The following is a 27995-nucleotide window of genomic DNA, read 5'->3' as shown; positions in this document are numbered from 1 at the left end:
GAGTCCCGGACTGCAGCGGGACGCCGGGACCGACGGGCAGGGAGCACGGACCACGCACAGGAGAGAGAGCGGGAGCAGCAGCCGTGGCCAGAGCGCCACTGGACTGGGCGGGACTGGATCGGTGAGTGACGGGTGACGCCGGGATCCCGGGAGCGGGACAGTGTCACCTAGAGATATTGTGACAATGATTATTAGGGGATACAATGTTCAAACCAAAGGAACTACATTGCTTCAGGAAGTAAGTAAGCTTTTTCTTTATTTTATTTTGAAGAAATAAAATGGGCATCCCCTTTAAAGGGAACCTGTCAGGTCCCCTCTGCCCTCCAACCCAGCAGCATTCATAGCTGTATGCCCAAATCCCCTCGCTAACCAGCTCTGTATAATGCTATTCACTAATATCAATGTTTAAAATAAGCATTTATAACGTGTGCTGTCTCTATGCTAATTAGGCCTGTGACTAGTCGAAGGGGTGTTGTGGACCCAAACTAGTCAGCCCTCTTTCCATGTTATCATGCTCTTGTGGGACTGGAGAGGATCTCCAGGAAGAATGGCAGAGGATCTCCAAATCCAGGTGTGAAAAACTTGTTGTATCATTCCCAAGAAGACTCACGGCTGTACTAGCTCAAAAGGGTGTTTCTACTCAATACATAGCAAAGGGTCTGAATACTTAAGACCATGTGATATTTCAGTTTTTCTTGTTTAAAAAATTTGCAAAAATTTGTACATTTCTGTTTGTTTCTGTCAAGATGAGGTGCACAGTGTACATTAATGAGAAAAAAATGAACTTTTTTGAATTTACCAAATGGCTGCAATGAAACAAAGAGTGAAAAATTTAAAGGGATCTGAATACTTTCCGTACCCACTGTATTATTGGGGAGACAAAAAAAACTCATAAATAATGCTGACTATATGCTTGGCGGATCGTTTCCTATAACATGGGATATGTCTCTACGTGAATATTTATCTTCTGGCCTGTAATCATTATTAGAGTATTGTTGCCTTCTTTACAAATAGAGACTAATTATATACATCATGTCCTAGAACATTGCTCTAATCTCACATCTGGGCCATTAGTCTGACTAAATATTGCTAATCAGGAGTTATATACAAAGAGGAATACGCAGCCTTTGTATAACTTTAATCATTCGCTCTCCTTTTAGCTTTAGGCTCTGGCTTTTAATATTGTTTTAATTATTGATGTTTCATTAGATTCACATATGACCTAAATCTCATGTTGTCATGGAGAAGGCTCAGAGCACTCCCTTCTTTCTTCTTTCTTTCATTTTTTTCAGACAAAAAAACAAGAAATCTTTCCCAATTGTGATGTTCTTCCAGTTTCACTAGCATTAGAACATTCCTCATTATTAAAGAATTGGGTACTATTAAGAGTACATTCAGAACCCAACAATTGTTCTACAATTCATCATGTTGAATCTTTGTTTAATTTGTAATGTATATACAGAGAAGGAAAAGCTTTAACCTTTGTCCGGCTGAATAGGTACAATTGTAACTATTCCGTTATAAAATTGCAATACATTTTTTTTTCCAAAAGCTGTAGAGGGCTGAAATTTCGTGACATCTCTGCGGTTTTGGTCCAGAATATATTGGCCAAATTTCAATAAAATATCTCCACCCCCTTCCGAGATAAGGGGTCGCTGTTTTTGTTGCAAAATTATGCAGCCTGACGAAGGTTAAAGGGGTTGTTCACCACTCAATCTCCATAGTTTCCCTCACCTCCGGTGTGGGCACTATTCCAGTCTCTCGATGCTTACGTGACATTGTTATATCACACAAGCCCTGCAGACAATCAGCTGACTGCTTCCCTCTCACTCGCTTCGGAAATTCATTTGCAGTCAGAGGGCAGCTTCTCTTACTTATTCCAGGAGTCAGTTTTGTCCAAAAGAAGTGCGAGTGAAGCTGCCACTGATTAGCTGCAGAGCTCCCATGACAGAGCAATGTATCATGAGAGCAGTGCCAATATCACTGGAATGGTGCTTACACTGTGAGTGTAAAAGCTATCATTTTACATGTGGATTGAGAAGGGATGGTCTAATCAGTGGGCAACTCCTTTAAGGACATACCAAGGGTGCTCAAAACCAGTCCTAGTCTTTAACACTAGAACTACTGAGGTAGTCATTTTGACTACTTTGCACCATGTATTTCTATATAGGTGTCATGAGTCCAGTAGTTCTAGTGTTAATGAGTTGCCATCACATTGTTATATTGTTGTCTTGAAATTTAAAATAAAGGTTTTTTTGAACATGTTATTTTCAACTTAGCAAGACCAATATGTGGACTGAAAAGATTCTCTATGACCTAGTTCACATCTGTGTTTCAGGCTCCATCAGAAGCTTTCATCATTGAATCAGTCATATAGGTAAAATGATGAAAACCTGATGGACCCTACTATAATGCAGTCTGCTGGGCGATATTGAAGTGTCCATTATGTGATGAGACTATTTCACCTATGAGTTATGTTTTTGTATCCTGAAAGGACGCCTAACACAAATGTGAACAAAGACTTATGGTAAATCAATGATTCCATAAAATTAAGAATCATTGAAATATTAGAGAGTATCAAAAAGGGTCTTAAAAATTATTCAGCAACTCATCTACCTCTGTACATGTGCACAGATGTTGGATCATTGCCGAATCTCCAAGCAGTGTCGTCTTCTGACAGTTGAAACTACGTGTAGTGTTTTCCATAATGATACATTCTAATACAACTTTTAATATTTTGTCATTTCATTAGAACATTTGCTTTTTTGTAAAGTGAGTCTATATCTGCTTCAACAGCATCCATCAGAGGTAGGGATATGGAGGGGCATGTGTAAAACAGCTTTAGAACTGTCATTACTAGACACTATCCAATCTGTCAATCATGCGAATTTTAAAAAGGAAATTCGATATGCAGTGAGGTTATCTATTGCTGACTGTACTTTCCTTAATATGGTTTTGGGACTTTCCAGACCCCAGAGCATAATTAATGTAGAATGTAACAAGAAAAAAAAATACTCACCTTACTGCTCATCTGTCCCATTGCCCCCCGCAGCCTGTCCACGTTTCTTTTCTTCTCGTCCTCCACTTTGCGCATCACCTTTAGTCACTTCAATTTGCTTCAGGGTCTTAATCGGCCTCTGATGTCTGAGCCCTGATTGTCCTGAGACAGCACTGGTGAGTGGTGGGGTGAGTATTATTTGTTTTTAACTATGGCTTATAATAATGGTAGCCATAGCTGTCTGCATTTTGCTAAATCCGCTCTAAATAAATCTGGAGAATAAAAATTTTGGTAAAATTCGAAAAGAATACATTCTCCCTCTAAAGACTCGCTCACATGATCCTATAACTCGGCCGAGTGCTATCTGATGTTTTATCGGATAGCACGTGGTCTAATGTTATTGTATGGGGCAGTGACAACCAGCGCTTATTTCTCATGCTGATTCAATATGAGAAAAAAAATGCTGCATGCTGTATCGGCAGCGTATATCGGATGGCGCAAACCCATTCAACTCTATGGGGGCGTGCAACTCATCAGACTGCACTTGGATGACATCTGAACACAGTCCTATTTCCGCAGATTCACAAAGTGTAGAAGATGGAGAAATTCAATTTTGTTTTCCATCTTCTCACAATGTGCTCCGACTCTCTCATCTGAGAGCATTGACACTCTGATCACACTCTGAAGAGAGTTTTATCAGTGTCATTAGCATAATCATCCTGATTTTCTCACATGAGAGAATCTACGGCAGTCTGACTTCAGCCTAATAAATTGGCTCATCTCTAGTCATTACACACAATATGCCTGCATGTTTCTGTCTCTCACCCCAAACATATAAGCTATGACTTTTTTCGCTCAATTCACTGATTAACATTGTTCAAGTGTGGTCCACATTTTCATAGAATCATAAAATGGTAGGGTTGAAAGGGACCTCCTGGTCATCTGGTCCAACCTTCTTCTCACTGCAGGATTCACTATATCATCCCACACAGGTGTCTGTGTAGTCTCTTTTTGAAGATTTCCATTGAAGAGGAACTCAGCACCTCTTGTGGGAGCCTGTAACACTCATTGATCACCCTCAACTAATGGTTGTGGCTAAATCAAAGTGGCTAGAAGAATCTTGCTGACGTCATACCCATGTAATCAGAAGGGGCGGAGCATCAGCCAACAGACAAATAATGTTGCTTTCGGGTATCAGCTATGTTGGCTGAGGCCCCGCCCCTTCTGGTCACATGGGTATGACATCAGCACAGTTCTTTCTAGCTACAACCATTAGTAAAACACTTCTATAATAGAATTAGCATAAATAAAAGATAGGGGGAGGATTAACATGCAGGGGGGCGGGAATCACTATCAAAACCGACCCTAGCTATTAGCTGATCGTCAGCTGCTGCCAATCAAAAAATTGTTCATTTTACAAGCTTTACTTGCTTGTATTTGAAAAACTATGCATCCGAGCTGACAACTAAAGGTATGTATAGAATCAGCCTGATAGTGCCAGTATAGCACTGGCTTTTGGTTATATAGGAAAATCCTGGTGATTGGTGCACTTTAAAATGTTTTGCCTAGAACTGGACACAGTATTTCAGACAAGGTCTGACCAAAGATGAGTGGAGGGCAATAATTACTTCACATTATCTAGACTCTATGCTTTTCTTAATACATGCCACAACTATGTTTGCCTTTTTTGATACTGCACCACACTGTTGAGTCATGTTCACTTTGTGATCTATTAGTATACCTAAGTCTTTTTCACATGTGCTGTTGCTTAGCCCTATTCCTCCCATTTTGTATGGGTTTTTTTTCATTTTTCTTGCCCAGATGTAGGACTTTGCATTTCTCGCTGTTAAAAGCCATTCTGTTAGTTGCTGCCCACTGTTCCAGTTGTTTAGAGATTGTTGAATCCTCTCTCTTTCTTATCTAGTATTAGCTCCTAGCTTTGTATTTACCCTCTATTCGTTCATCAAAATAATTGATAAACATGTTGAATAAGGGGTACTTCTCACATAGCGAGATCGCTAGCGAAATCGCTGCTGAGTCACAGGTTTTGTGACGCACCAGTGACTTCAGCAGCGATCTCGCTGTGTGTGACACTAAGCAGCGACCTGGCCCCTGCTGTGAGATCGCTGATCGTTACACACTGCTCTGGTTCATTTTTTGCTCGTTGCTTTCCCGCTGTGAAGCACACATCGCTGTGTTTGACAGCAAGAGAGCAACGATCTAAATGTGCAGGGAGCAGGGAGCCGGCGTCTGACAGCTGAGGATTTGCTTGGTTACCCGATATTTACCTTGGTTTCTAGCATACGCCGCTCTCAGGCTGCCAGTGACGGCTCCCTGCACACATAGCCAGAGTACACATCGTGTAAATAAGCAAAGCGGTTTGCTTAGTAACCCGATGTGTACCCTGGCTATGAGTGCAGAGAGGCAGCGCTAAACGGTGTGCGCTGGTAACCAAGGTAAATATCGGGTAACCAAGCAAAGCATTTTGCTTAGTTACCCGATATTTAACATAGTTACCAAGCGCAGCATCGCTTCCACGCGTCGCTGGTGGCTGGTGGCTGGTCGCTGGTGAGATCTGCCTGATTGACAGCTCATCAGCGACCATGTAGCGACGCACCAGCAATCCTGTCCAGGTCATATTGTGGTCAGAATCGCTGGTACGTTGTTTAGTGAGACGGTACACTAACACAGGGATTTGCTATAGGTCCCTTAATATCTCAACTCAAAACTACATACATATTAAGTGAATCTACTTCTACATTTGGCAGGGGATCATGATTCAGGAATGTAGATTTTGTGCTCCCATTTGCCCCACTATATTGCTTGTTCTTTGAGGTTTAAGCTATGTTTTCGTGTTAAGATTACTTCTAGTAGGTGTGAATTTTGTATGTATATGCTGAAAACGTGGATAAACAGTCTGACTTCTTACCATGCAGAATATGCTTCTCACAGATTTCTAAAATGACCAATAATATGAAAACATGGGCACAGTTCAAGCATGTTATTCTTCCATTAACCACAGGAAATGTATTCCTTTCTGTAGACACATTATATATGTGCTCAGAGGCCTCTGCTTTCTAACATCTCTTGTGCTGGACTTTAATCATTTTCCTGTATTGTCGGTCTCGACTGAATCCCAATTCTGGCAAGTCATCATACTTTATGTAAACACTTAAACAAATGTTCTGTTTCACTGCTTACATTAAGGATTTGAGTATATTTTTAAATAAAATTTTGCTTGTATGTAAGATGTTAGGAAAAATAAATTTTAGCTTACATTACACAGAATATTTCAGTAATGTATATTACATTCTTTTTTAACATAGCAGCCAAATCGTGTGTTCAAGAATTACATCCAGTGAGAGTGATACGGGGAGCAAAAGTGCACTGAAACCTTCCTCATATGTTAAAGTCTCTAGACAAATGTACTAGGCTCTGATGCTACAGAATGAAGCTGTTTCAATGTTTTCAATCTTATAGGTATAATTCTCTGAATCAGGGGCGGATTAAAGGGAACCTGTCATCAGAAATTTTGCTTTAAACCTAAAAGTTTCCCCCTCTGCAGCTCCTGGGCTGCATTCTAGTAAGGTTCCTGTACTTTTTGTGGCCCCTTTTAAACCAAATTAAATACTTTATAAACTTGTACCTTTTGCTATGTAAATTTTGTAAATCGTCCATGGGGGCGGGCTCTCTGCTGACCGTTGCTGTTCCTCCAGCAGATTTACGCCGCCCCCAACGCTGAATTTCATATCTCAGGACACCGCCCCTGGGCGCCCATGGTCCCGCGCATGCGCTGTGCGACTGTAGCGGGACTGTGCACTGTTTGCACGTGTGACCGCTGGTGACGTTTTGCGCAGGCACGAGGTTATGGGCGGCGCTGTGAGTGTCATCAGCAAGTGCCGCGCATAACCTCGTGACCGCACTTTCCCCTCTTCCTCCAGCGTTCTGCGCAAGCGCTTGCTGGCCAGATGACCCGACGTCACCTCTTTCCCATCTTGCCCTGCTGCAGGGTAAGATGGGAAGGAGGTGACGTCGGGTCATTTGGCCGGCGAGCGCTTGCGCAGAACGCTGGAGGCACTGGGGAAAGCACGTCCACGAGATTATGGGCGGGCACTTGCGATGCAATCACAGCGCCGCCCATAATCTCGTGCTTGTGACACACGTCACCAGCGATCCTGGCGTGGGTGGCACCTCGGGCGCAGTGGGCGGCGTCCTGATGGATAAAATGGAGCGTGGGGGGATGGCGTCAATGTGCTGGAGGAACAGCAACGGTCACCAGAGAGCCCGCCCCCATGGACGATTTACAAAATTTACATAGCAAAAGGTACAAGTTTATAAAGTATTTAATTTGGTTTAACAGGGGCCACAAAAAGTACAGGAACCTTGCTAGAATGCAGCCCAGGAGCTGCAGAGGGAGACACTTTTAGGTTTCAAGCTAAATTTCTGATGACAGGTTCCCTTTAAGACTAGCCAGGGTCCCGAGGCAGGTTAGAAGGTGTGAGCCCCCCAGCCCCAATGTATCACATGACATGTCATATCCCTTTTATTAGATGATGTAAAAGGTCATCTGCTTAATACCCAGGTGATCTGGTATTGGTACACATCTGCAGAAGCAACACAGGAGAGCCCGTGACTGTTGTGGAGGTTAAACCAATAGGCTGAAATTAAATCTGCTCAATATTATTATTAATATATTAGTTATACCAAAATCATTATTTTATATTAAGTGTATCACTTAATATTGAGCACCACTAAGTATTCCGACATCCCCCAATATAACGTGTAAGCCCCCACATAGCCTCTATATTCAATATGAGCCCCACACAGGCCCCTACATACGGTTTGAGCTATTTCTGATCTCCCCTCTATACAGCATGTTACCCCACATTGCCCATATATACAATATTAGGCCTCACATATCCCCGCATATGCAGTATGAGCTCCCATATAGTACTCTAGATACAGTATGAGCCCTCACATAGCTCCCTATATACAGTATGAGCCATCACATAGCACTTATATACAGTATGAGCCCCCACACAGCCCCCTATATACAATAAGAACCCTCAATTAGTCCCATATATACAATACGAGCTCTCACATAGCACTATATATGCAGTATAAGCCCTCAAACAGCCCCACATATACAGAATGAGCCCTCAAATAGCCCCTATATACAGGATGAGCTCTCAAACAGTTCCATAAATACAATATGAGCCCTCAAACAGCTGTATATATACACACAGTTTAAGCCCTCAAACAGCCCCACATATATAGTTTGAGCCCTCACATAGTCACTATATACAGGATGAGCACTCATATAGCAACTATATAAATGATGAGCTCTCACATAGCCGCTATATACAGTATCAGCATTCAAAGAGTTCCATATATACATTTCGAGCCCTCAAAGAGCCCTATATATACAGTATAAGCCCTCAAACAGCCCCACATATAGTATGAGCCATCACATAGCCGCTATATACAGGATGAGCCCTCACATTGGGTAATTGGAGCATTTGGGTAAAATACCCACAACCATGACTGGAAACTATTTACAAACTTTCTTCCTGCCTGAACATGGGGAGGGGAGCAGAGGAGTTCAAAGTAGCGTACGGATAATTGCCAGACCTGAGTTCAAAACAGCCACTCTACGTGCATGAACCAGGCAGCTGAAACAGCTCTTTCATGGAATTCGGAAGAAAAGGAAGCAAGATGGCATATAGTAGAAAAATTCGTAAAGGAAAAAAGTGTTTAGTTACTGTTTAATATTGTGCCCAAGTAGAGGTTGGTAATTCATTTTAGAGAGTAACCAAAGTTGTATCTATCTAGTTCTCTCAGCCATTTCAAAAGTTATGTATTTTTGCAATATTCAGTACTTCATTACTTCATTTTGTTCCCTTCTATCCCAAAAAAATATGCTGCCTTTCTATTTCATTGTCCAGTTAATGATCCTATCTAAATATTGGGATTAGAGAGACTTAGAAAGGGACAGTCCTGCACACAGAGTGTTGAAATATAGTACATGGATATTAGCAGCAGTTGAAATCATCTTATAAAGGAGAATGACATGAGCATTGACACAACACTACAAAATAGTGTTTGGGAAGGGTTAATTACATAAGAAAAAGGTTTAATTACTTTTTAAAGGGAATCTGACAGGTTATTAATGCTGCATAAACATAAATCAGAGCCTTGCTGAACAATTTAAAGAAAGATATATTTATATTTATATTTCTTTGTTGAATTGGTCGGTGTCTGACCCCCACCTTGCTGTGCACCTCAATTTTGGTTTGTTTTTCCACATGTCTTGATTTTGGCAATTGGTGGCTGTTCACATTCAGCCATCAGGCCCTGTCCTCAGGCTATTTACTTCATGCAGCATTTGCTTGGGCCTGTCGCGCCCACAGCGATAATACAGTCATGGGTACGGGATTGAAAAGCACCAGGTAAATGCTGCTATAAACAGTTCTACTTTTTTAATATGTGAGGCTGTATGGCACATTTTTAGTATAAAATATTTTAGAGTAGGACTGCCCCAATAAGATGGCGTGACGTGCCGGGGTAGCTCAAGAAATTGCAATTGTTTTGCTACAAAAATCTCAAATTGATTGAATGTAATACATGCCATTTTGAGTTGAGCTGGCTTTCATGTTTTTTCTTTCTAAGATATATTTATCTCTGATATGTTCCATGGTTTCAATGAAAATATACTTTAAATTTCAGAGTCGGGCAGACAGGATAGCAGTCCGACTCCTTCCCGGGCCGGCTTTTCTTAGCAACACTCAAGGTGATTGACAGATGTTTCTTATGGAAGAGACCCGTCAATCACCTGCAATAATGCTGGAAGGAGACGGCCAGGGGTAGAGCCTGATTAAGTCCTTATTTTAAAATAGTGTGAAATACTATGAATTGCGCTCTGTGGTGTTTTATGCTGCAGAACACATTCAAGAATATGTTTGCTTTATTTGCCTTTAGGGTGATTTTACATGGAACAGTATGTCTGGCCGAACTGTACGTCTGAAATCGGTTCCCATACAAAGCCTATCTGAACTGGAGCGGGCACGTCTGCAGGAAGTTGCCTTTTATCGTCTGCAGCAAGATTTTGATTTGGGTTGTCAGATCACCATTCCCAAAGGTAAACACTTGTTTTTTTTTCCTACTTTTTTTGGTACCTAATTATGTTTCTTACGAAGCATTTGTAATGCTAATAATGATTAACATAAAGCATAATTTGTTAAACACCATGTATCTTCTATCTATCTACAATTGAAACCAGACGTTTCCCTCCTCTCGCTATAAAGACACATCTGCATGTTTTTCTCACTATCTGACATGAAATCAGAATTATTATTATTTATTATTATTATTTATTATTTTAGCGCCATTTTTTCCATGGCGCATTACAAGTGAAAGAGGGTATACGTACAACAATCAACCTTTCCTGTTTTAGGTCAATTAGGAAGCAAAATTATTTATATTTGGCAAATGCCAGAATAATGAGAGAGAGAGAATGTTTTAAAGCATTTTTATTACTTTCTGCAAAGTCAAAAGTTTACATACATTTCATTAGTATTTTTTACCATTGCACTTAAACTGTATGACTGGTGTCAAATGTTTTGGATATCCTTCCACAAGCTTCTCACAATAGTTGGTAGGCATTTGGGCCCATTCCTCCTAACAGAACTGGTGTAACTAAGCCATGTTTGTAGGTTGCCTTGCTCGCACCTGCATTTTCAGCTTTGCCTATAAATTTTCAGTAGGATTAAGATCAGGGCTTTATGATGGCCACTCCAAAACATTGACTTTGTTATTTTTAAGCCACTTTGTATCCAGTTTGGCAGTATGCTTCGTGTTGTTGTCCATTTGGAAGACCCATTTCCCTCCAAGCTTTAAGTTCCTGGCTGATGTCTTGAGATGTTGTTTTAGTATTGCCATTGCCACATAATCTTTCCTCGTAATGCCATTTATTTTGTGAAGTGCACCAGTCCTTCCTGCACCAAAACAACCCCACAATATGATGCTGCCACCCCTGTGTTTTACAGTTGGGATGGTGTTCTGAAGCTTCAGAGGTTCTCCCTTTTTTCTCCAAAAGTAACAATGGTCATTATGGCCAAACAGTTCAATTTAAGTTTCTTCAGACCACAGGATATGTCTCCAGAAATTAATGTCTTGGTTCCTGTATGCATTTTCAAACATTAATCTGGCTTTTTTATGTTTCTTTTGGAGTAATGGCTTCTTCCTGGCAGAGTGGCCTTTCAGCCCATGTTGATACAGTGTTCATTTCACTGTGGATAATGACACAATATTACCAGCTTCCATCAGCATATTCACAAGGTCTTTTGCTTTTGTTCTTGGGTTGATTTGCACATGTTTGACCAAAGCACGTTCATATCTGGTACGCACAATCCGTTTCCTTTCTGAGTGGTATGATGGCTGGACATTCCAATCTTGTTTGTACTTGCATATAATTGTTTGTACAGATGAACGAGGCACCTTCAGGTATCTGGAAATTGCACCCAAGGATGAACCAGACTTGTGCAAGTCCACAATTCAGGTCTTGGCTAATTTATTTTGACTTTCCCATGATGCTACACAAAGAAGCAGTTTGTTTCAGTTATGCATTAAAATACATCCACAGATGTGTCTCTAATTAACTCAGATGTTGCCAATAAACCTATCAGAAACTTCCAAACACATGACTTCATCATATGGGCTGTCCCATATTGTTTAAAGGCATAGTACTCTAAAGGCCCTGTTACACGCAATGACATCACTAACGAGATATTGCTGGGGTCACGGAATTCGTGATGCACATCCGGTGTCGTTAGCGACGTCGTTGCGTGTGACACCTACGTGCGACCGCTAACGATGTGAAAAAGGGAAATATCGTTGATTGTTGACACGTCATTCCTTTCTAAAAAATCATTGATCTTTTAGGACACAGGTTGTTCGTCGTTCCTGAGGCAGCACACATTGCTACGTGTGACACCCCGGGAACGACAAACAACAGCATTCCTGCATCCTCCGGCAACGAGGTGGGAGTGACGTTAATGAGACTGCTCTCCACCCCTCCACTTCTATTGATGGCCCGCTGTGTGACGTCGCTGTGAGGCCGCACGAACCTCCCCCTTAAACAAGAGTTTGTTCGGCGCCAAAGCGACGTCGTTAGGAAGGTATGTGCGTGTGACGCGTACCTGCAATATTGTTCACCACGGGCAGCGATTTGCCCGTGACGCACGCACGACGGGGGCGGGTGCGATCGCTAGTGACATTGCTAGCGATGTTGCAGCGTGTAAAGCGGCCTTTAGTGTATGTAAACTTCTAAGTTTGCAGAAATTAATAAAAATGTCTGAAAATATTCTCTCTCATTATTCTGGCATTTTGCAAATATAAATAATTTTGGTTCCTAAACAGGAAAGATTTATTCTGATTTCATGTCAGATAGTGAAAAATATATGCATAGTGTATGTAAATTTCTGGTTTCAACTGTATCTATCTATGTATTTATCTATCCATGTATCTACAGTGCTGGCCAAAAGTATTGGTAGCCCTGCAATTCTGTCAGATAACACTCAGTTTCTTCTTGAAAATGATTGCAATCACAAATTCTTTGGTATTATTATCTTCATTTATTTTGCTTGCAATGAACAAACACAAAAGAGAATGAAACAAAAATCAAATCATTGATCATTTCACACAAAACTCCAAAAATGGGCCAGACAAAAGTATTGGCACTCTTAGGCGGGCTTTGCACGCTGCGACATCGCAGGCCGATGCTGCGATGCCGAGCGCGATAGTCCCCGCCCCCGTCGCAGCTGCGATATCCTTGTGATAACTGCCGTAGCGAACATTATCGCTACGGCAGCTTCACATGGACTCACCTGTCCTGCGACCGTCGCTCTGGCCGGCGACCCGCCTCCTTATTAAGGGGGCGGGCTGTATGGCGTCACTGCGACATCACACGGCAGGCGGCCAATAGGAGCGGAGGGGCGGAGATGAGCGGGATGTAAACATCTTGCCCACCTCCTTCCTTCCGCATATCCTACGGAAGCCGCAGTGACGCCGGTAGGAGATGTTCATCTCTCCTGCGGCTTCACACACAGCGATCTGTGCTGCCGCAGGAACGAGGAACAACATCGGACCGTCGCATCAGCGTAATCATGGATTACGCCGACGCTGCACCGATGATACGATTACGACGCTTTTGCGCTCGTTAATCGTATCATCGAGCCTTTACACACTACGATGTCGCATGCGATGCCGGAAGTGCGTAATTTTCAATTTGACCCCACCGACATCGCACCTGCGATGTCGTAGTGTGCAAAGCCCGCCTTAGCCTAATACTTGGTTGCACAACCTTTAGCCAAAATAACTGCGAACAACCACTTTCGGTAACCATCATTGAGTTTCTTACAATGATCTGCTGGAATTTTAGACCATTCTTCTTTGGCAAACTGCTCCAGGTCCCCGAGATTTGAAGGGTGCCTTCTCCAAACTCCCATTTTGAGATCTCTCCACAGGTGTTCTATGGGATTCAGGTCTGGACTCATTGCTGGCCACTTTAGTAGTCTCCAGTGCTTTCTATCAAACCATTTTCTAGTGCTTTTTGAAGTGTGTTTTGGGTCATTGTCCTGCTGGAAGACCCATGACCTCTGAGGAAGACCCAGCTTTCTCACACTGGGCCCTACATTATGCTGCAAAATTTGTTGGTAGTCTTCAGACTTCATAATGCCATGCACACGATCAAGCAGTCCAGTGCCAGAGGCAGCAAAGCAACCCCAAAACATCAGGGAACCTCCGCCATGTTTAACTGTAGGGACCGTGTTCTTTCCTTTGAATGCCTCTTTTTTTTCCTGGAAACTCTATGTTGATGGCTTTTCCCAAAAAGCTCTACTTTTGTCTCATCTGACCAGAGAACATTCTTCCAAAACGTTTTAGGCTTTCTCAGGTAAGTTTTGGCGAACTCCAGCCTGGCTTTTTTATGTCTCGGGGTAAGAAGTGGGGTCTTCCTGGGTATCCTGCTATACAGTCCCTTTTCATTCAGACGCCGACGGATAGTACGGGTTGACACTGTTGTACCCTCGGACTGCAGGGCAGCTTGAACTTGTTTGGATGTTAGTCGAGGTTCTTTATCCACCATCCGCACAATCTTGTGTTGAAATCTCTTGTCAATTTTTCTTTTACTTCCACATCTAGGGAGGTTAGCCACAGTGCCATGTGAGCTTTAAACTTCTTGATGATACTGCGCACCATAGACACAGGAACTGTCAGGTCTTTGGAGATGGACTTGTAGCCTTGAGATTGCTCATGCTTCCTCACATTTTCGATTCTCAAGTCCTCAGACAGTTCTTTGGTCTTCTTTCTTTTCTCCATGCTCAATGTGGTACACACAAGGACACAGGACAGAGGTTTAGTCAACTTTAATCCATGTCAACTGGCTGCAAGTGTGATTTAGTTATTGCCAACACCTGTTAGGTGGCACAGGTAAGTTACAGGTGCTGTTAATTACACAAATTAGAGAAGCATCACATGCTTTTTCAAACAGTGCCAATACTTTTGTCCACCCCCTTTTTTATGTTTGGTGTGGAATTATATCCAATTTGGCTTTATGACAATTTTTTTTTTTCATTGAAGACAAATTAAATGAAGATAATAATACCAAAGAATTTGTGATTGCAATCATTTTCAAGAAGAAACTGAGTCTTATCTGACAGAATTGCAGGGGTGCCAATACTTTTCAAGACGGTAGAGTTTCTTTTCCGCACATGCATTTGAATACAGCCCTCTTTTCTGAGCTTCTGTTCACAGCTTTCAGATATATGGCATAGAGCAGCCACATGTGCCCTAGGAATGTGTAATCTAGGAATGTTCAAAGACTTTTTGTGAGAGTTTTCTAGGTATGATCTGTGACCTGCTCTGGTATCATTCCGCATGAGGCCGAGCACCACACCACTGACCTCTAACCCAGCAAACTTGCATCCCCAACACTAAATCCGTTACAAACAGACAATCTAACATCAAATGAGGAGTCTGTCAATGCAAAACGACTGTTCAAACTAAGCCCAGGCATCTGTATTTTGTACTTTAAATAAAGTAACTCCAAAAGCATAGCACAGCATCATGGTGCACCTATACCATGGCCAAACAGTTAATTGCCTCTTCCAATCTACTTGTTTTGCATGTATCTCCACCCTCCTCTTCTTTGATTGACAGCTCTGGCTTTACAGGAAAAAGAGGGGTCAGAAACATATGTAAAATAAGGAGGTGGGAATGGGCACTAGACTGTTATAGGGAACCTGTCATCAGAAATTTAGCTTGAAACCTAAAAGTTTCCCCCTCTGGAGCTCCTGGGCTGCATTCTAGCAAGGTTCCTGTACTTTTTGTGGCCCCTTTTAAACCAAATTAAATTCTTTATAAACTTGTACCTTTTGCTATGTAAATTTTGTAAATCGTCCATGGGGGCGGGCTCTCTGCTGACCGTTGCTGTTCCTTCAGCACATTGACGCCATCCCCTCATGCTCCATTTCATCCATCAGGACGCCGCCCACTGCGCCCGAGGTGCTGCCCACGCCAGGATCGCTGGTGACGTGTGTCACAAGCACGAGATTATGGGCGGCGCTGTGATTGCATCGCAAGTGCCCGCCCATAATCTCGTGGACGCGCTTTCCCCCACTGCCTCCAGCGTTCTGCGCAAGTGCTCGCCAGCCAAATGACCCGACGTCACCTCCTTCCCATCTTACCCTGCAGCAGGGTAAGATGGGAAAGAGGTGACGTCGGGTCATCTGGCCAGCAAGCGCTTGCGCAGAATGCTGGAAGAAGAGGGCAAAGTGCGGTCACGAGGTTATGGGCGGCACTTGCTGATGACACTCACAGCGCCGCCCATAACCTCGTGCCTGCGCAAAACGTCACCAGCGGTCACACGTGCACACAGTGCACAGTCCCGCTACAGTCGCACAGCACATGCGCGGGACCACGGGCGCCCAGGGGCGGTGTCCTGAGATATGAAATTTAGCATTGGGGGGCAGCGTAAATCTGCTGGAGGAACAGCAACGGTCAGCAGAGAGCCCGCCCCCATGGACGATTTACAAAATTTACATAGCAAAAGGTACAAGTTTATAAAGTATTTAATTTGGTTTAAAAGGGGCCACAAAAAGTACAGGAACCTTACTAGAATGCAGCCCAGGAGCTGCAGAGGGGAAAACTTTTAGGTTTAAAGCAAAATTTCTGATGACAGGTTCCCTTTAAGCCATGCCGATGGCTCATCAAGCGCCTGTGGTTGGTTTGAACAGTGAGATTGTGCCCACTCACTCCCTTTAAGAAACATGGGAAGAAAATGTTCAAATATTTATTGAAAAACCAAAGCTCGTTTTGCAGCAAGACGATAATCCTAAAGAGAAGAAATTCTATCCTTTTGGATTAGACTAGTCAAAGTCCAAACATGAAAACACACATAATGTGGCACAGCCTAAAATCAACAGTTCTTGCACAGACACAATTCTGTGAAGTGGAGTGGGGTAAAATATCAGATAACAAGAGAATTATTTGGTTGCAGTTATTAGTGTGTTTAGGCTTTGGATTATTTACTTGTCACATTATACAAAAATTGTGGTTAATGCTTACTTGTGTTTACTATGTTTAAAAGAAAACTGGCATTCCCCCACATGCCATTAACCTGCAGATATAGGGTTAATCTGAAGCTTAGTTTTGGCCAGCCACCTGAATGAAAGCACAGCTACCAAGAGATAATTAATAGTGATGAGCGAGCATGCTTGTAACTACTCGGTACTCGCACGAGTATCGCTGTACTCGGGCTGCTCGGCGGGGACCGAGTAATCTCGCGATACTCGTGCTGTACTCGTGGTCTTCATTTCTGCATGTTGGCGCTCTTTTGAGAGCCAGCCCTCATGCAGGGATTGGCTGGCAGACCACTGCAATGCCACAGCCCTGTTAGTTGTGGAATTGCAGTGATTGGCCGGCCTGCACAGCGTGACCGAGCCTTTATACCGGCCGGCGCGCTGTGCTCTGCTCACAGCTATCCAGACAGTCAGTGCAGGGAGAGTGTCGCTGATTCAGGGAAAGCTTTGCGGCCCTTTATAGCTTTTTCAGTTGCAGGGCTGCAAACAGTGTGACCAAAAGTCCTTCTCAGGACTATTCTAGTTGTATACAGGCAGGCAGGGTATAGCCAGGTCGGAGTACAGTAGCAGAGTCCTTCTCAGGACTATTGTTGCTATATACAGGCAGGGTATAGCCAGGTCTGAATACAGGCTAGTGACCAGAAGAGTCCTTGTCAGGACTATTGTACCAGTATACAGGCAGGCAGGCAGGCAGGGTATATATAGCCATTCCTAGTGGTGACCGTATACCAGCCTTCATCATATCTGGGGCTGGTGTACACAGTGTAAAACAGTCCAGATAGTGTCTGACTTGTCTGTAATTGTCGCTCCCCAAAAAAACCTGTTAGGTTCTTATTGCGTCCGTGCTTGGTTTTTAAAACCGCACGTGTGTGCCTGTTGGTGGCAGCGTACAGGTGCACTTGTGTGCAATTTCCACAAACTTTGATATAACGCACAAGTAGTGAATATACACGTCAGCAGTGCACAGCATTGCAAAATGCGCAAGGGCATTGGCAAGGAACCAGGAAGTGGACGTGATGGTGGTGCAGGCAGAGGCCGAGGTCGTGGGCAAGCTCTAATTTCGCCACAACAAAGGGCCACATCTAGTCGCTCGCACGTCCTGTCCCAAATTCTTGGGGACCGCAGCAGTACACCGCTCTTGAACCAAGACCAGTGTCAACAGGTTGTTAGTTGGATAGCAGATAATGCTTCCAGTCAGATTGGCACCACCACAAACACTCTGTCTTCCACACGGTCAAGTGTCAGTAGCCGTGATACTGCACCGCACATTTCTGAACCTGATCCTCCTTCCTACCACCAGGCTGAGTACACGTCCTCCTCGGACATTAATGATCCCACACTTGGACACTCGGAAGAGCTGTTCACGTTTCCATTCACACATTCTGGCCTCTCGCCAGCTCATATTGAAGTGGGTCATGAGGAGATCGTCTGTACAGATGGCCAAATATTTGAGCAGCCACGTTCTCACGAAGTTGGCAACGTGTCTCAACAAGTGGTGGACGATGATGAGACACAATTGTCAGGAAGTCAGGAGGAGGAGCAGGGTGCGGAAGAGGAAGACGACGTGGTGGATGATCCAGTAACTGACCCAACCTGGCAGGAGGATATGCAGAGCGAGGACAGCAGTGCACAGGGGGAGGGAGGCGTAGCATCACAACAGGCAGTAAGAAGCAGGGTGGTGGCCCCAGGCAGAAGTCAGGCAACCGTTCCCCGGAACAACACGACGACACAAGGTGCCTGTACAAATGTTAGGTCTTCCCGAGTCTGGCAGTTTTTTAAGTTGGATCCAGATGATTCAAAAAAGGCCATTTGCAACACCTGCCGTGCCAGCATCAGCAGGGGTACCAAAACTAGCAGCCTGACCACCACCAGCATGATCAGGCACATGTCAGCCAAGCACCCGACTTTGTGGGAAGTACAACAGAGTCGAGGAGCAGTGCTTGCTGATGTCACTGCTACGTCTTCGCTGGTTGTGCATGCGAGCCAATCCCCTGTCCATGCTGCCTGCGAACAAGCCTCCTCCACTCCTGCACCTGCAGTTGCCTACGCAGAAAGAACACCATCATCAAGCACGTCCTTGTCCCAGCGCAGCGTTCAGTTATCCATTCAGCAAACCTTTGAACGCAGGCGCAAATACACTGCCAACACCCCACATGCCACAGTTCTAAATGCTAACATTTCGCGACTGCTTGCGCTGGAAATGTTGCCTTTTAGGCTGGTGGAGACAGAAGCATTCCGTGACCTGATGGCGGCAGCTGTCCCACGTTACTCGGTCCCCAGCCGCCACTATTTCTCCCGGTGTGCCGTCCCCGCGTTGCATAACCACGTGTCACAAAACATCACACGTGCCCTGAACAACGCTGTTTCACCCAAGGTCCACCTAACCACAGACACGTGGACAAGTGCTTGTGGGCAAGGCCGCTACATCTCGTTGACGGCACACTGGGTTAATATTGTGGAAGCTGGGACCCAGTCTGAGCGAGGGACGGAACACGTCCTTCCCACACCAAGGTTTGCAGGCCCTACCTCAGTCAGTGTTTCACCCACACTCTACAGCTCCGGAATGTCATGCTCTTCAGCCTCCTCCTCCTCCTGCGCATCCTCATCCACTGTACCCTCCACACCAGTCACAAGCTGGAAGCACTGCAGCACTGCCTCGGCGAAGCGGCAACAGGCTGTGCTGAAGCTAATCTGCATAGGTGACAAACCCCACAATGCAGAAGAGCTGTGGACAGCTCTGAAACAGCAGGCAGATCACTGGCTCACACCTCTGAACCTAAAGCCAGGAAAGGTCGTGTGTGACAATGGCCGGAACCTGGTGGCGGCTTTGAGGCGAGGCCAGCTGACACATGTTCCATGCGTGGCCCATGTTCTCAACCTCGTGGTTCAGCGGTTTCTAAAGTCATACCCAGAGCTGTCTGATCTGCTGGTAAAAGTTCGCCGCCTGTCTGCACATTTTCGAAAGTCACCTACTGCTTCAGCCGGCCTTGCCGGCTTTCAGCGCAGTTTGCATCTTCCGGCTCACAGACTGGTGTGTGATGTCCCCACGCGTTGGAATTCAACTCTGCACATGTTGGTCAGGATATGTGAGCAGAAGAGGGCAGTTGTTGAGTACCTGCATCACCTAAGCCGTCGGGAAATGGGTCAAACTCCACACATAACACCTGAGGAGTGGAGATGGATGTCAGACCTATGTACCATCCTCCAAAACTTTGAGGACTCCACCAAGATGGTGAGTGGTGATGACGCCATTATTAGCGTCACCATACCGCTACTCTGCCTTCTAAAACGGTCTCTGCTGAAAAACAAACATGATGCATTGCAGGCGGAGCGCAATGAGTTGCAGCAAGAAACAGTAGTGGGTGTGGGTGATGATAACACACAGCCCAGCCTCGTCTCATCACAACGTGCAGTGGAGGACTATGACGAGGAGGAGGATGAAGACATGGAGCAACTCTCCGGCCAAATTGAGGATATGACATGCACACCAGTCAGATCCTCGGTTCAGTGTGGCTGGCCAGAGGACAGGGTAGATGAGGAGGAGGAGGACAGCATGTTCAGTCATCTTAGAATACCGTAGCAATCCATTAGGCACTAAACATGATTTCAATTTAAAAGAACCACGGAAAAACCAAAAAAGTGGAAACCGTGGAAAGAGCTGCAAACCACAGGCAACAATCAAAAACAGGAGAACAAAAAGTGGCTGATATGCAAAAAATTACAAGTATTTATTAAATAGTAATCAATTCATTACAAATATATCGTGGAGAAGATGAAAAGGACATGAAAGAACACTGGCACAAAGAATGGTAACACAGTTAATACAAAAAGCTGCACAAACGGTTAGAATGATACAATGCTAAGCAGTGACAATGTAAGTACCCTTCCTAGGGGGGTATCCAGACCTCTGCACTATTGGCACTTTACTTTTGTTAATCTGGCTGCACTGGGTACGTTTTTTTATGATTGATCATGTACTTACATTGTCACTGCTTAGCATTGTATCATTCTAACCGTTTGTGCAGCTTTTTGTATTAACTGTGTTACCATTCTTTGTGCCAGTGTTCTTTCATGTCCTTTTCATCTTCTCCACGATATATTTGTAATGAATTGATTACTATTTAATAAATACTTGTAATTTTTTGCATATCAGCCACTTTTTGTTCTCCTGTTTTTGAATGTTCAGTCATCTTGTTGGTCAGGCTACTGAAGTCCTGGCTGTTAAGAGTCTGGCGCACATGGCTGACTTTATGGTAAGCTGCCTGTCTCGTGACCCTCGCGTTAAGAACATCTTGGCCGACAATCATTACTGGTTGGTAACACTGTTAGACCCACGCTACAAGGAGAACTTTTTGTCTCTTATTCCCGTGGAGGAGAGGTCAACCAAAATGCAGCAGTTCCGGAAGGCCATAGTCACGGAAGTAGGCAAAGCATTCCCCTCACAAAACGCTAGCGGCATAGGTCATGAATCAGTGGACAACCGAGGCGTACAGCCGAGAGAGGCACAAGTCCAATCCGCCAGAGGTAGGGGAACAGTCTTTAAGATGTGGGACAGTTTTCTCAGCCCCTCACGTACCACAGCCCCTGAGCTGCGGGGTAGTGCCACAAGAAATCCTAAGTTTGCCCAGATGCTGAAGGAGTACCTTGCAGATCGAACAACTGTACTCCGACATTCCTCTGTGCCTTACAATTATTGGGTATCCAAGCTGGACACGTGGCATGAATTGGCTCTCTACGCCTTGGAAGTCCTGGCCTGCCCTGCTGCTAGCGTTTTGTCAGAGCGTGTTTTTAGTGCCGCAGGTGGAATCATTACAGATAAACGCACCCGCCTGTCAACTGAAAATGCTGACAGGCTGACTCTGATCAAGATGAACAAGGGTTGGATTGGGCCAGACTTCACCACACCACCAGCAAATGAGAGCGGAATTTAAAGTTTGCCATGTACCTCCACTCACCCATGGGTACACACTTCTGGACTTTGGATAATCGCTGGACTGCTCCTCCTTCTCCTCATGCGCCACCATGATGATGACCGTTACAAATTGCAATACTTAGGCCTTTGTTTCAGGTATACCCCCAGTGGTAAATTTTTTCGCCCATTCTTTGCAGAATGGACATTACAACGACAGGAGACCCGCTCCTTTGCAATGGGAACAATGTTTTGAGGCCCTCATGCACGTCTCTACCCAGGGACAACGTGGAGCCTCCCAATTTTTGGCTGCCCTGCCTAAGGGCTATACTACAATAGACCCACTTCCTTACAATGGGCACTTCAGGTTTACAGGCCATCATGCACGTCTCTATCCAGGGACAATGTGGAGCCTCCCAATTTTTGGCTGCCCTGCCTAAGGGCTATACTATAATACACCCACTTCCTTCCAATGGGCACTTCAGGTTTACAGGCCCTCATGCACGTCTCTATCCAGGGACAACGTGGAGCCTCCCAATTTTTGGCTGCCCTGCCTAAGGGCTATACTATAATACACCCACTTCCTGACAATGGACACTTAATGTTTTGAGGCCCTCATGCACGTCTCTACCCAGGGACAACGTGGAGCCTCCCAATTTTTGGCTGCCCTGCCTAAGGGCTATACTATAATACACCCACTTCCTGACAATGGACACTTAATGTTTTGAGGCCCTCATGCACGTCTCTACCCAGGGACAACGTGGAGCCTCCCAATTTTTGGCTGCCCTGCCTAAGGGCTATACTATAATACACCCACTTCCTGACAATGGACACTTAATGTTTTGAGGCCCTCATGCACGTCTCTACCCAGGGACAACGTGGAGCCTCCCAATTTTTGGCTGCCCTGCCTAAGGGCTATACTACAATAGACCCACTTCCTTCCAATGGGCACTTCAGGTTTACAGGCCATCATGCACGTCTCTATCCAGGGACAACGTGGAGCCTCCCAATTTTTGGCTGCCCTGCCTAAGGGCTATACTATAATACACCCACTTCCTGACAATGGACACTTAATGTTTTGAGGCCCTCATGCACGTCTCTACCCAGGGACAACGTGGAGCCTCCCAATTTTTGGCTGCCCTGCCTAAGGGCTATACTATAATACACCCACTTCCTGACAATGGACACTTAATGTTTTGAGGCCCTCATGCACGTCTCTATCCAGGGACAACGTGGAGCCTCCCAATTTTTGGCTGCCCTGCCAAAGGGCTATACTACAATAGACCCACTTCCTTCCAATGGGCACTTCAGGTTTACAGGCCCTCATGCACGTCTCTACCCAGGGACAACGTGGAGCCTCCCAATTTTTGGCTGCCCTGCCTAAGGGCTATACTACAATAGACCCACTTCCTTACAATGGGCACTTCAGGTTTACAGGCCCTCATGCACGTCTGTATGCAGGGGCATTGGTGAACCTCACAATTTTGGACTGCCCTGGCAAAGGAAAATACTACAAAGACTCACTTCCTCAAAATGGGCACATTAGACTCAAGAGGCCTTCATGTACGTCTCTTCTCAGGGACATCGGAGTGCCACACAATGTTTTCACGTAAAATCTTTCATGTATTAATCTCAAAAAGTAACATACACCAGCTCTATCTCACTATTGGGTATGTGCCCTTAACATTTCCGCCATGAAAAATCATTTTGGGGTCATTTTGGAAGGTTTTCTGGTGAGTCCGTAAAAATGGCGTAAAACGCGGACAAAATTGTTCACAGCTGTGACTTTTCAGTGATAAATGCTTCAAGGGGTCTTCCCCATGCTGTTGCCATGTCATTTGAGCACTCTTCTGAGACTTTTGTGACATTTTTAGGGTTTCTCCATGCTGCCGGGGGGTCATTTCACAAAAATACTCGGGTCTCCCATAGGATAACATTGGGCTCGTTGCTCGGGCCGAGTACACGAGTATCTTGGGAGGCTCGGCCCGAGCTTCGAGCACCCGAGCTTTTTAGTACTCGCTCATCACTAATAATTAACTTTATTGCTCAATTCCTGCCAGTAACCACAGTATCAGTGAAGCGACTGGACTGCCGGTAGCCACATTTTCAGTGAAGCGACTGGACTGCCGGTAGCCACATTTTCAGTGAAGCGACTGGACAACATTGGAAAGCTGTAAACCTGCAAGTTAACCCTATGGAACATGATGGCACAAGCTGCTGAGCCCAGTGATTGGCTGCAGTGGTTAGGAGAGCTGTAGATGTGCATTGCTGGACCTGGTTAGATTAGCTTAGTTATGGGTTAGTTAGGGTCTAGTTATGAGTTTACAAGCTTAGTTTGTTATTTTAAAGGTCTTTAATGATGGCATGTTAATACACTGTGAAGGCCCTGTCACACACAGAGATAAATCTGTGGCAGATCTGTGGTAGATCTGTGGTTGCAGTGAAATTGTGGACAATCAGTGCCAGGTTTGTGGCTGTGTACAAATGGAACAATATGTCCATGATTTTACTGCAACCACAGATCTGCCAAAGATTTATCTCTGTGTGTGACGGGGCATTTTTATCGCTATTTTATGTGTTTTTGAGGCAGATTTGTGATAAAACCTGTAGGGTTTCCTTTTTCTTGCTGATTTTATTCATTCTAATGAATGGAAAAAATCTGCAACAAAAACGCATTGAAAATGCAGGAAAACTAAAAGTTTTTGCCACTGCAAAGAGATACAGAAATGGTGCAGAAATTTCTGCACCAAAGTCGTAATATGTGCACATAACCTAACACTCCTCATCTATAAAAAATTGGGCAAAACTAAAGAATATTGTATTACTAGCTGTAGTACCCGGGCGTTGCCCAGGATAGTCTCTGTCTCTGTGTGTCTGTCTCTGTCTGTCTCTTTCCCCGTCTGTCTCATTCCAGGTCTGTCTCATTCCAGGTCTGTCTCTTTCCCCATCTGTCTCTTTCCCCGTCTGTCTCTTTCCCCGTTTGTCTCTTTCCCAGTCTGTCTTTTTCCCTGTCTGTCTATTTCCCTGTCTGTCTCTTTCCAGGTCTGTCTCTTTCCAGGTCTGTCTCTTTCCAGGTCAGACTCTTTCCCCATCTGTCTCTTTCCCCGTCTGTCTCTTTCCCCGTCTGTCTCTTTCCCCGTCTCTCTTTCCCCATCTGTCTCTTTCCCCGGCTGTCTCTTTCCCCATCTGTCTCTTTCCCCGTCTGTCTCTTTCCCCGTCTGTCTCTTTCCCTGTCTGTTTCTTTCCAGGTCTGTATCTTTCCAAGTCTGTCTCTTTCCCCATCTGTCTCTTTCCCCATCTGTCTCTTTCCCCATCTGTCTCTTTCACCGTCTGTCTCTTTCCCAGTCTGTCTCTTTCCCAGTCTGTCTCTTTCCCAGTCTGTCTCTTTCCAGGTCTGTATCTTTCCAGGTCTGTCTCTTTCCCCATCTGTCTCTTTCTAGGTCTGTCTCTTTCCCCATCTGTCTCTTTCCCCATCTGTCTCTTTCCCTGTCTGTCTCTTTCTCCATCTGTCTCTTTCCCTGTCTGTCTCTTTCCAGGTCTGTATCTTTCCAGGGCTGTCTCTTTCCAGGTCTGTGTCTTTGCCCGTCTGTCTCTTTCCAGGGCTGTCTCTTTCCAGGTGTGTCTCTTTCCAGGGCTGTCTCTTTCCCTGGCTGTCTCTTTCCCAATCTGTCTCTTTCCCTGTCTGTCTCTTTCCCCGTCTGTCTCATTTCCTGTCTGTATCTTTCCAGGTCTGTCTCTTTCCCCATCTGTCTCTTTCCCAGTCTGTCTCTTTCCCAGTCTGTCTCTTTCCCAGTCTGTCTCTTTCCCAGTCTGTCTCTTTCCAGGTCTGTATCTTTCCAGGTCTGTCTCTTTCCCCAACTGTCTCTTTCCCCATCTGTCTCTTTCCCCGTCTGTCTCTTTCCCCATCTGTCTCTTTCCACATCTGTTTTTCCCCTGCCTGTCTCTTTCCCCATCTGTCTCTTTCCCCGTCTGTCTCTTTCCCTGTCTGTCTCTTTCCAGGTCTGTCTCTTTCCAGGTCTGTCTCTTTCCCCATCTGTCTCTTTCCCCATCTGTCTCTTTCCCCATCTGTCTCTTTCCCTGTCTATTTCCCTGTCTCTTTCTCTGTCTGTCTCTCTGTCTCTTTCTCTGTCTTCCTGTCTCTGTCTGTCTCCCTCTGTGTCTTTGACTGTCTGTCTCTCTGTCTCCTTCTCTGTCTGTCTGTCTATCTGTCTCTTTCCCTGTCTTCCTGTCTCTGTCTGTCTCCCTCTGTCTCTTTGACTGTCTGTTTGTCTCTCTGTCTCTTTCTCTGTCTGTGTGTCTCTGTCTGTCTGTCTCTTTCCCTGTCTCTTTCCCTGTCTGCCTCTGTCTCTTTGACTGTCCCTGTCTGTCTGTCGCTGTCTCTCTGTGTCTTTCCCTGTCTGCTTCTTACTCTCTCTCTGTCTGTCTCTCAGTCTGTCTCTGTCTCTATCCGTCTCCCCACAGACATCTTATTACCTCACACATAAGCTTCTTATACTAATAATTTATTTTGTTCCTATAGCAACCACTCTCAGCTGCTATTAATAACCTGTAGCTCCCAGCTCCATTGAATTTAATGGAGGCAGTTTTTTTGGAGAGTAACTGTAAAGCGCGGGGTTAAATTGTCCCATCAAAACATAGTCTATAATGTTCCCTGAGTCACATGAGGTGTCTGTGCAAAGTTTCGTGATTGTAAATGCGACGGTGCGAATTCCTTTAGTGGACATACACTCATGTATACATACACTCACACATACATGCATACATACATACACACACACATACATACACTCAGCTTTATATATTAGATTTATTTTTAAACAAGATATTTGTGGATATGTTTATTGCGTTTATTGAGAGTTTTCTTCAGTTTTATTGTTTTAACATCATATATGTTGATGATAATATGTCTTCAGGAAGATATCATTGAAATGAAACAAGAAACAGGTCTCTTTATATCCCTTGAAATAACTGTAATGTTCTAGACAGAATGAACAGAGGTCAGATGACAAACTAGCTAGCTTCACAAAATATGCTGCGGCAGTGTAGAGAAACAGCAAACTATGTAATGCTTCTGATTAACATCTGATTAATATCTGATATACATGAACAGCAAATGCGCTCATCCTGTGCAGGGACCGGAATCAGGTGCTGAGCCTGCTTCAAATACTGGGTACTGGCTGTATTATACAGGAGACCCCAGAGTCTGGTGGGGTTGGATTATAACTTTGTAAATGCTATTATCATTTGTGACAGCGACATTTAACAAACTGAAAAAGGTTGGCAAATCATAACAATTATCCTATGCAGTGAACACCGAGGAGAAAAAAAAAGATAAGATAGCTGTTTTTTAGTCCTGTCAACTTACAAAAAAATGGAATAATAAGAGAACAGACAGTTGAATAAAGCTTAAACAAGTACCAATAAGGACAAAAAAGCCTACAACTACATACAACTCTATCAACTGAACCATGAAATAAAAATAAATTTGTGGTGATTTAAAACACTTTTTGTAAGAAATATATGGCACAATGGAAATATTAAATATAGAGTAGGATCCCCCTATTGAGATTTGCCGTGATGTGGCAGGGGTGGCTCAAAAAATTGATCAATTATTTGCTAAAAATCTCATTTTGCATTATAGTACAGTTGGAATAATTTGTGAATTTACACTTTTAACTCTTTGCATGCCATTCTCAAGCAGTGCTGGCTCCCCCCCCTTTCTGTTGTCCACAATGCCCCAGTCTGATAAGCAGAGCACTTTCACTATATAATGTACATAGAAAGCTATGGTGTGGGCGGGGTTATCCTTCTCAGCTCTGCTACATTCTACATCATCCAAGATCTCTGTGTCACAACTGCACCCAGTAAACTAAGTGATACATTCTTTGATCAGAGTCCTTTTCCTACATTTTCCTGCTCTCAGATGAGGCCGCAAAAAAATGGTGACAGATTCCTGAGTGGATAGAGCCCACAAGTACAAATACAAATTTTAAATCCAAAATGCTTTTGTTTCAATAACATTACACCCATATATGTACTAAAAGTGCTTAATATTTTTCCAAATTTAATTGCCTATTTGTTCATTTATGAATAAAGGTTGCCATAAATTAAAATGATTTACATAATCTATTGTTGCTCTGAAAAACAAAACACAGGTAAATTGATTAATAAATAAAAAATCGTGGTTCTTGGAATGCAATGATGAGTAAACAGTATTGCTTGGTAATAAGGTCAAATATTTAAAGGGAATCTGTCAGCAGGTTTTTCCTATGTAGTCTGGCAGCAGCATAATGTAGTAATAGAGATACTGACTCCATTAGTGTATCAATTCGTTTACTGGGTGCAGCAGTCGTGATAGAATCACAATTCACTACAGAACTAGCAGTGCTCTGAATGCTATACACTGTATAACCCCTCCCAAACCACTGATTAGGAGCTTTCTGTGAATATT

At 44.2% G+C, this 27995-nt stretch overlaps 1 protein-coding gene across 4 annotated transcripts in view; it reads left to right on the top strand.

The window, feature by feature from the left end:
- The window catches only part of ARHGAP6 (Rho GTPase activating protein 6), a 369834-nt gene that overhangs the window by 234080 nt on the left and 107759 nt on the right, over positions 1 to 27995 (top strand). For all 4 annotated transcript variants that reach the window (XM_075336511.1, XM_075336514.1, XM_075336513.1 and 1 more), the window contains exon 2: positions 9977 to 10136. In XM_075336511.1, the coding sequence (XP_075192626.1) occupies positions 9977 to 10136 (160 nt within the window). The remainder of the gene's footprint in view (positions 1 to 9976; positions 10137 to 27995) is intronic.

This window comes from Anomaloglossus baeobatrachus, chromosome 2, assembly GCF_048569485.1.
Source record: "Anomaloglossus baeobatrachus isolate aAnoBae1 chromosome 2, aAnoBae1.hap1, whole genome shotgun sequence".
Classification (NCBI taxonomy): domain Eukaryota; kingdom Metazoa; phylum Chordata; class Amphibia; order Anura; family Aromobatidae; genus Anomaloglossus; species Anomaloglossus baeobatrachus.
The sequence above is the reverse complement of the archived record's forward strand: the minus strand, read 5'-3'. Positions and strand labels throughout refer to the sequence as shown.